Source organism: Trichoderma atroviride, chromosome 2 (genome assembly GCF_020647795.1).
Source record: "Trichoderma atroviride chromosome 2, complete sequence".
NCBI lineage: Eukaryota > Fungi > Ascomycota > Sordariomycetes > Hypocreales > Hypocreaceae > Trichoderma > Trichoderma atroviride.
Window position 1 is genome coordinate 6,474,384 of NC_089401.1, and position 15,429 is coordinate 6,489,812.

The 15,429-nt window shown below is 51.8% G+C and overlaps 7 protein-coding genes across 7 annotated transcripts; 3 read left to right on the forward strand and 4 right to left on the reverse strand.

Moving 5' to 3' along the window:
* Nucleotides 1–1,436: 1,436 nt before the first annotated feature.
* TrAtP1_005010 (uncharacterized protein) lies at nt 1,437–2,465 on the reverse strand (the record flags this gene model as incomplete). Its single annotated transcript, XM_014084359.2, has 1 exon — nt 1,437–2,465. One exon carries the CDS (start codon nt 2,463–2,465, stop codon nt 1,437–1,439), a length of 1,029 nt encoding a protein of 342 aa, XP_013939834.2.
* Nucleotides 2,466–3,092: 627 nt separating this feature from the next.
* TrAtP1_005011 (uncharacterized protein) lies at nt 3,093–4,528 on the reverse strand (the record flags this gene model as incomplete). Its single annotated transcript, XM_066112547.1, has 3 exons — nt 3,093–3,966; nt 4,064–4,190; nt 4,255–4,528. 3 exons carry the CDS (start codon nt 4,526–4,528, stop codon nt 3,093–3,095), a joined length of 1,275 nt encoding a protein of 424 aa, XP_065968632.1.
* Nucleotides 4,529–5,741: 1,213 nt separating this feature from the next.
* TrAtP1_005012 (uncharacterized protein) lies at nt 5,742–7,477 on the forward strand (the record flags this gene model as incomplete). Its single annotated transcript, XM_014083260.1, has 2 exons — nt 5,742–7,307; nt 7,367–7,477. 2 exons carry the CDS (start codon nt 5,742–5,744, stop codon nt 7,475–7,477), a joined length of 1,677 nt encoding a protein of 558 aa, XP_013938735.1.
* An 833-nt stretch (nt 7,478–8,310) lies between these two features.
* Nucleotides 8,311–8,713, reverse strand: TrAtP1_005013 (uncharacterized protein; the record flags this gene model as incomplete). The annotated part of the gene is made up of 2 exons (XM_066112548.1): nt 8,311–8,434; nt 8,499–8,713. The coding sequence occupies 2 exons, from the start codon at nt 8,711–8,713 to the stop codon at nt 8,311–8,313; spliced, it is 339 nt and encodes a 112-aa protein (XP_065968633.1).
* A 352-nt stretch (nt 8,714–9,065) lies between these two features.
* On the reverse strand, nt 9,066–10,888 carry TrAtP1_005014 (uncharacterized protein; the record flags this gene model as incomplete). The annotated part of the gene is made up of 6 exons (XM_014084361.2): nt 9,066–9,399; nt 9,462–9,713; nt 9,780–10,067; nt 10,138–10,384; nt 10,451–10,681; nt 10,789–10,888. The coding sequence occupies 6 exons, from the start codon at nt 10,886–10,888 to the stop codon at nt 9,066–9,068; spliced, it is 1,452 nt and encodes a 483-aa protein (XP_013939836.2).
* Nucleotides 10,889–11,313: 425 nt separating this feature from the next.
* On the forward strand, nt 11,314–12,333 carry TrAtP1_005015 (uncharacterized protein; the record flags this gene model as incomplete). The annotated part of the gene is made up of 1 exon (XM_066112549.1): nt 11,314–12,333. One exon carries the CDS (start codon nt 11,314–11,316, stop codon nt 12,331–12,333), a length of 1,020 nt encoding a protein of 339 aa, XP_065968634.1.
* A 606-nt stretch (nt 12,334–12,939) lies between these two features.
* Nucleotides 12,940–15,383, forward strand: TrAtP1_005016 (uncharacterized protein; the record flags this gene model as incomplete). The annotated part of the gene is made up of 2 exons (XM_014084362.2): nt 12,940–13,123; nt 13,183–15,383. The coding sequence occupies 2 exons, from the start codon at nt 12,940–12,942 to the stop codon at nt 15,381–15,383; spliced, it is 2,385 nt and encodes a 794-aa protein (XP_013939837.2).
* Between the last annotated feature and the right edge of the window lie 46 nt (nt 15,384–15,429).

Consider the following 15,429-nt stretch of genomic DNA (forward strand, 5'->3'; position numbering starts at 1 on the left):
AGGGTCACACGGTAGGGAAAGGGGGTTGCTGATGATGACTTGATGACATGGAATATGGATGTGAACAAACTCGGTGGGATAGGCATCAATAGCATTCAAGAGCTCATACTGTATTTTATACGCAGATGGCAGAATAGAGTTGCCTGTACGGAGGGCTACCTCAATACAGACGAGGAGACTCTGTTGGCCAAAGGTCGAGTAGCTGTACAGAGTACAAGTGCAAACTCCGGCCACGCGCTTCCGAGAGCCCATTTTAGGCTTCCGGGGATGAGGCATCCTGCTGCCCCGGGTTTTGTCTCGAGTCCGTAAGCGCTGGACAAGTACCTGTACTGTGACGGAGTATGGAGGCATGCAGCAGATACCGAGTACAGGGTACGGAGATAAGCGCACAGTACCGGCAGAGGCTCACGTTGCAAGCTGATAGGCGGGCAAGGCAACTCACATGGCAGCGCTGTGTTATCTGTGGCTTGAAATGTCTCTTGTGGTGGTGCTACTAACCTGGTTCCAGTGGTTGGCCTCTCTAGGCTGCAATGAGAGTCCAGTCATTGGGTCACGCTTCAGCTTTGCTCCCGAGGCTCTGAGCCAGTCCGCCCACCATGTGAAGAAGGGAGAGGCAGACGGGCAGCAACAAAGAGACGAGCAGACAAGCAGACAAGCAGACAAACACAGCATCATGTACAAAGGTCCTACACTAGCACGGGACAAGGACAGCACACAATGCGGGGAAGGCTAATGTGCGCCGTTGAGGGTCAGGAGGCGGCGCTTGAGACCGCCTTTGTTCCTCCTGGAGAGTGCTGTTAGCCCGCGGTCCATCATACGAGTAATGCAGCAGGCAGGCTCCAATTGTACAAGCATCAATGGCCTTTTGAAAGTGCTCAAATATCTAGTAAGCCAAAACGGTCTTACCCGCGGGCTTATTTCAGGGGGGAAGAAATGGAGACGGGACAAAAGAGCGAGTATCCGAGGAGATGCTGTGGCAGGATTGCCGGATTCTCGTGTCTTTGATGGATAGAGCATGCAGAGGTGCCGCAAGAGGGAGGTTGGTATCGCGTGGAATGCGGCAGTACCGTGTACATTGCATTCTTATTCACAATGCAGCTGTTGCTTGGCTATTTCTAATTCTCAGCGGTATGGAATACTACTCCGCTGTTGTATGTTGAACAATAGTACCTATCATGCAGCCGGCCATCCATCTCAAATGCGTTTCCCCATGCATCTTCCGACTTGCAGCAGGCCCTCAAAGCCGTAATACCACCGCAGAACGCATTCTGCCCGCGTTTCCATCTGATAAGGCAGATAACGCCGATCAAGATGTTAATAACCTAATGCGTTTATTGATGCGTTTCTATTAGTGTCTACATGTATTATCTGATAAGCCCAGAACAGACCCTCCTCGTAGATAAGCATCACCGCTTACACGACAGCCACCACCTCCATCACTCTCCCACGGATGCGTCCATGGCCTCCAGATAGGCCCTCACACCCGTCATCTCCATCCCCCGCGCCCGGTTCAGCGTCTTCTCCTGCCCCCAGGCAACCCCCCTGCCCTGCGCAAACGTGTCCCGGTACTTGACCATGACGCTGTCCGGCTGCTCGCGCATCTGCCTCGCCAGCTCGTCGAGATCCCACAGCTCGCGCCGGAAGGGCGTTGCAAAGCGATCATCCAGCAAGTCGCCCAGCTGCGCGTACGAGAGCGTGTCGCCGGCCACGTAGACGCACTCATTCACAAGCCCGCGGGGGTCCAGCACGACTTCTGCCGTCGCCCGGCCAATGTCCTCGGGCGTGGTCAGCGTGATGCGGTTGTGCCACGAGCCGAGGCCGCGCACCGTCCTGGCCGCGAGGTCGACGACGCCAAAGGCCGGCACGAAGAGGAAGCTCATGAAGAGGCCCGTCGACACGATGAGCCATTCCGTGGCGGTCTGGCCGCGCAGCAGAGCCCGCACGCCCAGCTGCTCGTCAAACAGGTCCTGCGAGGAGCCCAGGCCGATGGCGTCGTAGTCCATGCCAAACTGCCACGGCAGGAATCGCACCTTGTTCGCTTTGGTCCCGTCATTGGCCTCGAGCGCGGCCCGGGCCAGTTTGGTCTGCGTGCCCGCCGGCAGCCCCATGCCCGTGCAGGAGATGACCGTGTCGTATCTGCCAAAGACGGCGGCGAGTTCCGACACCGACGCCTGCACCACGTCGACGGCCTCGAAGCCCACGGCCAGCGCGCGCAGCTGCTGCACCAGCCGCTTCTTGTCCGGCGCCGCAGAGTCCAGCGTGGCCTGGCGCAGCGCGACGGTGATGCTGTGGCTGCTGCTGCGTTTGGGGTGCTTGGCGAGCGCTTCCAGCACGGCCAGGCCCAGCTCGCCGGCGCCCAGGACCAGCATGTTGGAGGCCATCGTGTGTTTGCGGGGGTTGAGTTGGCGGTTGAGGGCCTGGAGATTGGCAAAGGTGAGCTGCAGGCGAGGGGCCTCGACAATCATTTAGCAGTGAGGCGGAGGGCTCTTATTTAGCTTTTTTTGACGTCTCATAAATACTGTAGTGATGACTATCTTTTTGGTTCTCATAATGACCTCAGAAGACGGGAGCCTTCATGCTGGCTAAGCGGGAATTAGACTCCAGTCCTCGGATCAGCAGCAACTCGTCCGACTTACATGCCACCATGCGTGCTTAGAAATTGCCCTTCTTGGCGATGGCTTCTGACAAATAAGCTGCCTACCCTGTATCCATGTGAATGAATGAATTTTTCCTATATAGAGCAGTATTTGCATTGAAATCATTTTTTAGTATATTGTCAATTCGCATTTTCTTGCTGCCAAGCCGTGCTCGCCAGCGGATTTAAGCTAATCTTCGTGTAAGTGAGAGGCGTGTCATCAAAAAATACTACAAAGAGCGGCGCTAGGGGCCGAAAGACTTGACGGATTCATCGGAGATTATTTCATTAGATTAGACAAACAACTTTAAAAAATAGCTAAACCAACCAGATAATGCCTTGAATAGAGTATTCTAGAACCTTGGCATCATTGCCACATAAGGAAAGAAAATCAGATTACCTAGCATTATATCATCATGTCATCCACTCATGAGGAGCAGAGCTTCGTATTCGCCGTCTAGACAGGCTTGTTTGCGAATCCAACAACTTTATTCCCCATATCAAAGACGGCAAACTGGGCCTTCAAAAGAATATCTCCCAGCACGGCAAAGGGTGCGTCCTCGGACGACTGGATTCCTCCAAAGCAATACGTCCTGTTAATCTTTCCGTAATTGATGTACGATCCCGGGATGACGCCTCTGTAAGTGCCCAGGCCAAAGACAAAGTCAGGCAGCGTTGTGTTGCAAGGGAACACCATCATCCCATAGCCACTGTCCAACTTGGAGCCGGCGATTTGCTTGTAATAGGCGTTGACAATGTCGACGGGAGCAAGAAGCAGCGAAGTGCCCGTGTCGGCAATGGCGTTCCAGACCCGCGCGACGTAGTTGGTGTCGTTGCTGCCGACGCGGTAGCCGCTGACGGAAATCTCCCACAGGGGGGACCTTGGTTTGATGGCGGCGTACTGGATGTTGCCCGTGTACTCGGAGGCGTTGATGTAGCCAAAGTTGTAGTTGCCGGGCTTGCCCTTTTTCAGGTTGGCCGTGAAGACGGGCTTGACCAGCTGGTCCTTGATGTTGTCGAGATACGTCTTCTGCTGGTCGGGGCGGACCGTGTTGGCGGTGCTAAAGGCCGCGCCGAGGAGGCCGGACGAGAAGGTGTCGTCGCTGATTTCGTCCGAGACGTTGATGGCCGACTCGATAGCCTGCGTGTTGAAGAAGGTGTTTCCGATCTGCACGCGGTCGGTGTAGACGATGCCGTTGGCGCTGGAGCCGTCGCCGTATTGGATGACCCAGGATTCTCCGGGCAGGCGCTTGGATGTGGTGGAGTTGTTTGGCTTATACAGCGGCTGGCCCTCGACTTGGGACGGATATGTGTCTGTTGAAAGGACCCAGCTGGAGACGAGAGAGTTAGTGACATGCAGACGAGAGATGGTTTAAACGGCCTTGGTTCTGGATTTTCAACTTTCTCGGACTGTTGGAGGGTGCTTACAGGTCTGATGAGCCAGTGTCCAGGTTTAGGGGGAGCGTCTGAGGAGGTGTGCCGATCTGGACTGGGAGCACATATTCTGCGTCTCCTCCAGGAGAGGGCGTCGCGACACCAGTGCCCGTTTGATTTCCTTATCATCGATTCAGTTTTTACGACTTCTCCAAAGGATTTGTGTCGAGGCAAGCATTACTCACCAGCATTGATCAATTTACCAAACTTCTGGCGAAGCCCGGGATTGACCCTTATCGCGTGCTTGATACTATCGGGAATCGTAGGGCTATACTTTGCCAAAGCCGCAATATAGGCAGCCGGCGCATTGGGCCCCTTCCATCGCTCGTTTCTGATCTGGGTGATGGAGAATTCCTCTCCTTGGGGGGTGGTCTCTGCGGTGCCCTTTGGCTGGGCGACTGCTGCGGAAGCAGAGCTTGCTAGACACGCGATGGCGAGGGACGTTGCGTGGAACTTCATGATGAGATTAAGTGCTGTTGCAATCTGATGAAACTATTACACAAGAAGGAGAAGATGATATTCAACAGTAGTAAACAACCAGCCTGTTGCTTTCCCCTGGGGCTGAGATGAGACGAGGCAATGGATATTGGCGACTCGTCTGCGTCTGTTATATAATAATCTCAAGAGCATACCGGCATGAAACGGCTCTCCATCCTGCAGATTCCAGCGCCCTTCTGCCGACTTACAGAATGCTGCAGCCCGCCTTCTGACATGTCGATATCTTGGCCAACCCCCGTGATGATACGCCCAAAGACTTGTCCAGGAATGCTACCAAGAGCATGTGCATGGGGAAAACTTTGCTCCAGCTCGATGGCTTGGGGGAAATGCTGCAATTCTACGGGTGACACGACAAATTTTCTGAGACACATTTTCATCTCTTTCATGGTGATCATTGAGGGAACGACCGAGACATTGGAGAGGCAGACGCGTGCGTGTAAGCCCCTCACAACGGCCACGCTACTATTCAATGGTCACGGCTGCATTTCGACGGCCAGATTTTCTTGCCGAGACTGATGGATTTACGCAACGGATATTGACAAGGTGACGGCATCGATATTGGCTTACCTATGATATTCTGCATGGATGGCGGTGCTGGCGTTGAGTGCATATTCCATGTCTCACTTGAATCACATCACATGGATGGGCTTTTTGGCATATACGGCATCAAGATGGATTTTCTGGAGAAGCCGACCCGACCAGCTTGACGGCGTGAAGGTCTGACTTGAAGTAAACGTGAGTCAGATGCGGCTTGACTCACAAAATGACTATTCACAACCGCTGCTGAGAAATTGGACAAGGATATGAGGCTCATGAGGATAGAAGCAGAGGCGTAGTGGTCGACGATGAGAAGTGCGTGCAGAAATACATCCACAGCATGTACTCATTTTGCTGCTAGTGCCCTGTGAGTCAGTGGAAAACCCCGCTATTGCGCTGCTACGTCAGTGCATGGAGTGACTTGGCGCAAAGTACCCGAATTTTTTATGCGCCACCACACGGAAACTCCAAAATTTCGAGATAAGATAAAAATCGAAAACGGTCCAACATAATTTCTGGAGCATCGACCGCTCAAACTTGACAGCGCTGCCACGACTCTGCATTTTCGCGATTACCTTGATAGAGAAAGACGACAAGACGGAAACAAAGACAACACCAAGCAGAAACAACAGCAAAAATGGACGCTGCAGACGCTGCCGCAGCCTCTCCAGCGGCGCCTCACCAGCCACCATACCAGTACACGGCGAGCCAGGGTTACGAGCAGACCGAGGAAGTGCCCCGCGAATTGCTGAGGCAACAGGCCGATGCCCCGCTCCCCGTGGACGGCGACGACGACGACCTCGAGGACATTTTCGACGACGACGACCAGATTGACGACGACGAGGAATGGGCCGCCGACGGCGACCTGACTAAGAGCTATAACCGCCAGCGACAGGCCACGGATGCTGGTGCCGCCGTGCCGCGGTCCAATGCGCAGAAGCCAAAGGCAAACACCTTTGCCAGCGTCGACGACCAGGTCTCGGCGCTGTCCAAGCACGCCGTCAAGATCCGCCTCGACTCGGTCAAGCAGGATGACGACCGCGACAAGGACAAGGCCGACCGCGCCACCAGCGAGCAGGTGCTGGACCAGCGCACGCGCATGATTCTGCTGCAGATGATCAACCGCGGCGTCGTCAGCGAGGTCCACGGCGCCATCAGCACGGGCAAGGAGGCGAATGTCTACGGCGCCGTGTCGCATGATGACGAGACGGGCGTGGCGACGCAGCGGGCCATCAAGGTGTACAAGACGGCCATTTTGGTCTTCAAGGATCGCGAGCGCTACATTACGGGCGAGCACCGCTTCAAGGGCGGCTTCGACAAGGGCAATAGTCGCAAGATGGTCAAGTTGTGGGCTGAGAAGGAGTATCGCAACCTGAGGAGGATATACAATGCCGGGATTCCCTGTCCGGAGCCGCTGGCGCTGAAGCTGCATGTGCTGGTGATGGGATTCTTGGGCGATAGGAAGGGATGGGCGTACCCGCGGCTGCGAGATGCGAATCTAAAGGGCGACGATGTGGACCAGCAGTGGCAGAATCTGTATGTGCAGCTCCTGGGCACGATGCGACGGATGTACCAGATCTGCAGACTCGTCCACGCTGATTTGAGCGAATACAATATCCTCTACCACAACGGCAAGCTGTACATTATTGATGTGTCGCAGAGCGTGGAGCCGGACCATCCCCGATCGCTCGAGTTTCTGCGCATGGACATCAAGAACGTGGGCGACTTCTTCCGCCGCAAGGGCGTCGACACGCTGCCGGATCGGGCCATTTTCAACTTCATCACCGTGCCGGCGGGGCCGGTCGAGGAGCCCGCCATGGGCGAGGCCATTGCGAAGCTGTACGAGACACGGCAGGCTGCTACAAATGAGGAGGAGGCTGCTGCGGAGGAAGTCGACACGGAGGTCTTTCGAAACCAGTACATCCCGCAGACGCTGGAGCAGGTGTATGATATTGAAAAGGATGTCAAGAGATTGGGGCTGGGAGAGGGCAATGAGTTGGTGTATAGCAAGTTGCTGGCTGACCAGGTTGTTGCTGCCCCCAATGGTGGTGAAAAGAACAAGGTAGATGAAGAGGAGTCAGAGGATGAGTCTGGAGAGGGAGCTTCTCTTGGCGGTGATGATGATGAGTCTGGGGATGATGAGAGCCGGTTTGACAAAGGAAGGCCGAGAGGGCGCAAGTTTGAGGACAAGGACGAGAAGAAGGTAAGTTTCCATCTTGAAGTAACATGAAGATGAATTTGTTGGCTGACATATTTTTATAGCTACATAAACAGGCTGTCAAGGAGGCGAAGCGCGAGAAACGACAGGAGAAGATTCCCAAGCATCTGAAGAAGAAGCTCGTTTCTAGCACGTCGAGAAAAACGAAGAAATAAACGGGAAGACTAGAAAAAAAAAAAGAAAAATTAAAAAAGAAAAAAAGAAAAATGGAAAAAGTCAAAATGGTAGATTTGGAAAAAATGATGTATAGAAATGACGTTTGACTACTCTTTTTCTTTTGGTTCTTATTGTGGTGTTGGTGTTGCTGATACTAATTGCCTTGGGTGATGATGGAGATGCATGGTGAGACAGGAGACACGTTGAGTGATGAGCACCGATCGTCGCAAACTGCAGTTCTGGAATGGCGGTTTATCACTAGTGTGTAACCCCTTTTCGGGCTCTAGTTGCGATCTGAATATGAGAGCTTTTGTCTCTCATACCTGGATGATCAAAGAGAGCGCTGACAACTGTCTCCTGGCTACCATCACTTCGTGCCGTGCATGATGGAGAAGTTTTACTCGTAGAGATATCATTATAATCATTTTGTAGTCTATATGCGTGCGAATCCACTAATCCAACAACCCACCACTCCCTTGTACAGAGAACGAGCGAAAACAAAAAGCAAACTCCTTTTTCAGTCTTTTGTCGTACTATGGGGTATCCATCATCATCGTCATCCATAGTTACAACCTACTTTCTACGTTTACATACACCAGCATTCGGAAAAATAAAAGAAAAGACAAAGAGGAGAAAACAAACACAAAGTCGTACAATCTGCTGTCCAGAAATTAAAAGTAGTACTGTTGCTGGTGATTTTGACCGGGTGGCGGCTGTGCCAGGAAGTCGAAATTGAAGGCATCCATGCCGGTGTTCCACGGGTCAGGGGGGAGATTCTAATACATCAGTTAGCCTACGTTTCTCTATAAATGGCAGACTGGTGCGGTAGCAATCATGACTTACCAACCCAGATAGAATCGTAGAGTTCCATGGGAGCATTGAACTGCATCGGGTCGACAATAGGCGGGATGCCGTCCATAGCAAGATTGCCAGGCATTTGCTGAGGATAGCTCATTCTAGTACACCAAAGTTAGCTTCAAATGGGATCCTAGGGTAAAACAAATTCGCTCTTTTGCTTACGCAGACATGTCCTGTATGGATGAACCGTTCTGCATCTCGGCCATGGCCATCGCTGCGTCTTCGCGGGGATCCGCACCCGGCGGCAAGGGGCGGAATGAAGGATTCGAAATCATGGCATTATAATTGCCCTGGCCATTCAGTCCAAGGTGTAGCAAGGGAGTACGATTTCCGCTGGCCGCTGCAGACATGTCGCCATCTCGCTTAAGGCTCGACATGTTGACTTGTCCATGGTCGTATATGTTCTTGAGCGCGGTAAGTGCTCTCCACAGGGGACCGGAGAGCTCAATGTCCTTATCTGTCTTGGCAACATGAGCCTCTGGGGAGCTAACATCCTTGGCTGCGGTTGCGGAGAGAGCTTCAATCAAATCTCCCTGGAGCTGTCGCACTTCAGGGTCAGACTTGGTATCGGAAAGCAGACCAAGCAGCAAAGCTGACGAGAGACCGTGGTAAGTAAAGGCCCAGCTTCGCGTCGGAATCACCGAAAGCTGATGCATGGCGAGGAACATCTTGACCGTGTCGGTCAAGTTGACCCTGCACTTCTCCGACAGAGCCGCTTTTTGAGCTGGCTCAAAGGGACAGTCCCTTCGAAGCGCCGGCCGGCACGCCACAGATATGACAAACGACGTATGGAGGTGGATGGCGAAGAATTGGAGGCGGTCCAGCGCTGTCTTGCATTTTTCCTTGTCCTGCATATGGGGGGGCCGCACGTTTACGAAGCTCTTCGACTGCCTCGCAGTTTCCAATAATCTGTTCGTAACTGGAGATGGCCATCACATCGGGGTTGAGTCGGCGCGAGATGATCTCGACGAGGTTGTACATCATTTCCAAGTAGTTGTAGTTTCCAATGGCTGCGTCCCCGATCTGAGGAATTGGACAGCTCGGAATATTCGTCATTGAGCTCCTATGCATGGTCGGTATTAGCATTGCATTCTACATCTCGTCGATGAAAAGGGGCAGATTTACCGGTCGAATGATAGAGATGTCAAGGTATCATGCCAGACGCATGTCCACCATAGCCTACGTCGAATCATTTCCTTGGACTTGACGGCGAGGGGTGAGCTTTCGCGGCTGCCGCGAATGGCTGGGCGATGCAGCCCCAGAGACTGGGCGAGACGGCATGTAAGGCCCGTGAGAGCCCACGATGCCTCAGCTTTCATGTCATTGAGAAGAACAAAGTTGGTCAACAGTAACGCCTGGATCGAGTCAAACGATGGTCTGCAGAGGTAATTGTTAGTGAGACAAGCTGAGGGTACGAAAACGTGCGATAGTATAATGACTCACCTTAACAAAAAGTTTGCTAGCCGGAGCAGATGGAATGAGATCTGTATGTACTTTTGCGAATCCTTTGTGCGAATATGGTACGGCGATTCATGGTACTGGGAACCAACCGCCAAGACTGCGAAGAGAATAGCAAGCCAGGAGGCCGTCACCGGTTTTGATGCTCTGCCAGTCTTGGAAGCATTTCGAGATCGATCCTCCAAGTAAATCATGAGATCGGATTCAAGTTCATCGATATCAATAACGAAGCCCCAGAAAGGTTGCGGAATCTCTTTGTATGTACGGAACAACCTATTCAACGATATTAGTATGCTTTCATTCACATATCCACAGACGTGATCAACGCAATGCAGTGACATACTTCATGACCTCTCTATCCGACGGCAATTCGGTCGCGATGTCTCGAGCAATCCGTTGAAGATGCTGAGATGACATGAGAGGAAAGGGCGCCGAGGTATCAAGCCCGAGGATGGAGCGCATGTCCCGGCGGATGCTGGTTCCATCGTCCTTGTCATTTGGCGATTGCTCCCCGAGTAGAGCCGGTATGCTGTTTTGTCCGACATAGCGATCAGGTACTGATTCGGCATCCTCTTGGTTGGTGGAGATGCCTATAACATGGTCAATCATGAATACGTGCCGTGAACCGGGCGCATGCCACGACGCCGTTGACTTACCAATTGCCGGTGGCCAGCTGTCCCCGCGCTCGGCCTTCACATTGTCATCGCCATCAGAGAGTGAGCGCGCCCTCTTGCGGCTGTGAGAAGCAGTGGCGGCGTGCTTGCCCGCCGATGATCGGTTCGGCTTGTATGAGCAGAGCTGAGGGTGTTCGCGCTTGACGCAGTTCTCGCAAGGCTGCTGGTTGTCACACTTCACCTTGCGCTGGCGGCACGGCCAGCACGCGGTCCCTGCAGTTGCATTAGCCGCGCGGCAACTATACGAGAGCTTGGGCGAGTCTGATGGGAGAAAATTTGCACAGTATTGAGCTGCGCAGCTGCGTGGGAGATTTCCTTACCATACCGAACTTTCCGATGCGAGTGGATGATGCGGCTCGCCTCCTCAGGTGTCAGATCTTCGAGCGGCACCTGCTCGTCCGCGTCGGCACTTTCAGTCATGATTGGGGTTGATGTAAGAATCTTAATACAAGATCAATCTCAATTGCATGCAGTGGAGTCGATTGTCCAATGAGTTTGTGAGTCGTCCCTCAGTCTGGTGCAGTTCATCAACGCCGAACTCCGAGCATCTCCACGAAAGCAAAGGGCGGAGGATAGAGAATGCCTGAGCTGAGGGCGGATCATCTGGCGGTCCGCGATTTTGCCTCACGCCAAGCTGAGATGCACGTGATATTGCAGCACGTGAAGGCACTTTGGGAGCTGGGATTCTAGCCAAGCCGTTCCCGCGATGGCGGGGTATCGCCGAGTGCCACCAGCTAAATGCGATACGACAGAGCAGGCGAGTCAGAAGCTAAGCTGGTAAGCTTTTTGCTAACTGCTGATACGACTGATGCTAATCGTAGTGGCTTCAGGGCGCTTGATATACAATGGCGTCAGGCCCTTTGGGGTCTCGTCCGCACAAGAAATCTGCCCAAGAGCTGGACCGTATCATTCGAAGGCTCAATGATACCTTTGCTCTGGAGCTCAGCAAGCCCGATGTTACGCTCTCGCCTCGCAAGTCCCGAGAGCGTTATCGAAGCGATGAAGAGGCTCGAGTTGAGGATATATACCGGAAAATCCAACAATTGTACTACACAGGAGATGATCGGCTAGCCGCATACATCGGGCATTTTGAACAGCGTGGGCGCATCATTTTGTCTGAGTCTGCGTCACGGAGTCCCGGTAACCCCACACCTGCGGCAAATCGAGCTCTTCTTCAAAAATGCCTGCTAGATATCCTCTGCGAAGTAGATGATCCAGAATCGAGGCCGTGGAGTAAGAGAGAATCCGAGGAAATACAGGATGCTTCTCCGAAACGGGCCAAAGGCCATCTATACGAGCACCATGATGCCGTGGATGCCCTTCCAGTTCGCTCTAGAGAGTCGTTTGCGAATATTAGTACGGTGATTGCCTCTGGGAGTCGCTCTGTGAGTCGCTCTCAAGGAGAGGCTGTTCGCCCATCTCCTCAGCAAAGATCCTTTGATCGGACATTTCTCTCGACTCGAACGTCATTTCATTCCGAGGTGTTTTCAACGCAAGCGCAAAATGTGTCTTTCATTAGTCAAACATCTGTTGGCTCTGAATTACCAAGTCGTTCGAATAACTACCCATACTCGCAAACCACAGTAGCCGATTCTTTCTCAGAAGCGACTGGATCAAGTGAAGATGAAATTATACCGAAAAGATTTTCTGATTTCTCTCTTCGTGAGAAAGAAGATCTCAGTGGCCGATCCAAGTACCCGAACAATTCGCAATCTCAGGTTCCTGCATCTTCATCGAGTCAATCACGCCAAGATGGTAGTGATTGCGTAGGCAAGCCCCTGGAAGAAAGGTTTGCCAAAATTTGGCGTATGTCTTCGCGTTTACTAGTAGTCTCGCGGATTGTAGCTAATAATATTGTGAGATAGCCAAATTACCTCATCCTGAATTAACAGAAGCACCCCTCGCTGTCATCTGGGAGATTACCAGAGCTGCTCTTCATTGCAACGTTTCACTGGATCGATTCGATATATTGTATCAACCGAGCGACAAATGGCATGATCAGCATAATCTGAGAGATACAATCTCTAAGCACCCTCTCTTCCAGGGTAAAAGTTTACCTCCACCTAGCGACTCAGCTGCGTGGGAGACGGCATTAGGCAAATTCCAAACCAAAGCGAAGACGATAGCGCTCTCGGCAGAATTGGTTTACAACCAGGATCTTACTGGGCCGCTGTATAATCTTCGCCTGAATCCTTTAAAGCTCGAGCTAGGCCATCGCCTGGCGCGTCGATTCGGTGCCGACCGCTTCCTCGAGATAATTTTTCCACCGCCGTCTGCATCAACAGATGGCAAACCAAAGATCATCGATGACGACAGAGACAGCCTCAAGAAGATTGTAGGCTGGCTCATTGGATCTTGCCATTATTTCCTTGGACGATTCTGGAAACCTTACTTTGTTCGCTCCGTGAAAGGAAAGAAAGGTTTGGGGGCGAGTAAAGGCCCCCCTCCCGAGAGACTATATCTTTTTGCTTATGACGGTGATTTTTTTCGTCCCCCCCAACACTCCAGACGGTATTCCGCTGCTGCAGGAAGCACATGAGATGGATAACCGCAAAAAGATGAAGATCAGTGATCTGCTGCGATGGGCGATTAGCATCGATAACAAACGGAATGCTGAACAGCCTGTTACTAAACTGTTTTCTCGTTTAGCATTAAGTGAGCCATGATATCATCCCTCTGCACTGAGGAAGATTGCACTGACAAAACTATACCAGGCCTGAGTCGAACTTGGCCCACTGTTCAACTCGAACGACATCAGATTCGCATCCGAACCAAAGACTTGGGGACCGGTAAGATGGTGATGAATGATGGCATTGGCCGCATTTCTGCAAGCTTAGCTAAGAAAGTCGCCGAGTTGCTTGGGCTGACAGATTGCCCGAGCTGCTTCCAAGGGCGACTGGGAAGTGCAAAAGGCATGTGGTTGATTGATGTTGACAGCGAAGGTGATTTTGAGGAAGACTTCGAAAAAGACTGGGTCGAAATATATCCGTCACAAAGGAAATGGGAATGCGATTTCAAAGATGTGCACCACCGAACTCTCGAAATACGTAACTGGCCTGCAGAGCTGAAATCGGCTTCTTTAAATCAGCAATTTATCCCGGTGCTGGAAGCGCGGTCAAAGGACTCGGGGTTAATGCGGCGGGTAATGTCTTCGCACTTACAGAGAGCCCTGCACGCCGACCTTGGAGAACAAACGGACGCGATGAAAGACACTATGAGTCTTCGACTGTGGATTCATCAATCCGGACCATCAAGGAACGATCGGCTGTTGGATGGGTCTGCAGAATTTCTAGCTGGTCTGCCCAATAATAGTGCCGATAAAGTGGCCTTTTTGCTAGACTCTGGGTTCGATCAGAAGAGGCTGAAGTACCTGAAGGATGCTGTTTTGGACATCTACCAGAAGAAGGCTGATACTCTAAAGACCAAGATGAACATCACCGTTCCATGTTCGGCGTACGTCTACATGGCTGCTGACTTCTCATCTACTCTCGAGGAAGGAGAAGTACATCTTTCCTTTTCCACAAAATTTCAGGTTGAAGGGTTCTCGGACACGCTGCTGGAGCAGATGGATATTTTGGTAGCAAGAGCCCCAGCCCATTTACCCAGTGATATCCAGCGAGTCAGAGTAGTATCTCGACCTGAGCTTCGGAGACTGAAGGATGTCATTATATTCTCAACAAAGGGATCTGTTCCTCTTGCCGACAAATTGTCGGGCGGCGATTACGATGGCGACATAGCGTGGGTATGCTGGGACCAAAGCATTGTGCAGAATTTCCAAAACGCTTCCGTACCAGAGCAGATGGATTTCATCAAAGGTGGCTATCTGCGCAAAAACACGACCAAATTTACGGATATATTGGACGGTGTTACAAGTGGCGAGTTCAACCAGAATGCAGACAACGTATCTAAACACCTCGAAGATGCTTGTACAGAATTCATGTCTCAGGCGTTTTTGTTCAATCTACAGCCTTCGTTTTTGGGCCGATGTACAAAGTTTAAAGAAAGGCTCTGCTATATGCGGAATTCGGTTCAAGATGAAGGTGCTATTCGTTTAAGCCAATTGCTTGGCTACTTGGTAGATCAGAGCAAACAGGGCATTGAGTTTACCGACGACGACTGGAAGCGATTTGTTAAAAACCAGCTTGGAATGAAGGGTATGTTTCTGGACGACCCTGAATATTCGAAAGAAGATGGGGAAAGGCCTCGTGTTAAAGGCCGGTTGCATATTCTTGATTACCTTAGGTTTGACGTTGCTAAAAAGGTGATTGAAGAAGTCTTGGTAGAGCTGACCCAAAAAACCAATACTTATGGCGCAATCAACTTTGACGAAGACCTTACCAAGCTGTACAACAAGTATGACGAAAGAGCGAGCGGGAAAGACGAGGACGCTTCATACTGCAGACAGCTGCGAACGCATCTCCGAGATGAGATTGACGGACTTCGGACCGAGTGGCGTATCAGTATGAAGAAGAAGGGCAAAGGAGAAGAAATCTCCAATTATGCTAATAAAGTCGAGGCTTTATATCAGAAATGGCTCGATATCAAACCTCCACAAGAGCTACTCGCAAGCGGCCGCTTTCCAGAGCTACTCCCCGACCCTACCAGAGACTCTGCAACAAGTAACTGGGAGCTCCTTAAAGCTTCAACTACTTTCAAAAGACATGACAACTCTCCATTTGCTTGGATGATGGCTGGAAAGCAGCTAGCCTATCTCAAAGCGATGGCGCACCGCGCTCCAGGAGAGACGTCCAAGGTGTTGATGATACCGGAAATGTGGGGTGTCTTGCGGCCGGACAAGAAACTCATCATGTCTCTTTCGGTGCAGCGAGAGGCGGCTCGGGATTCGGAGAGTGCACTGGCTCTTGAAGAGGTGTTTGAGTTTGACGATAATGGTACCGTTATTGACGATGCCTGATTCTGCAAAGCCTGTGCAACAGTCATTGGAAATACTGGTTGCGATT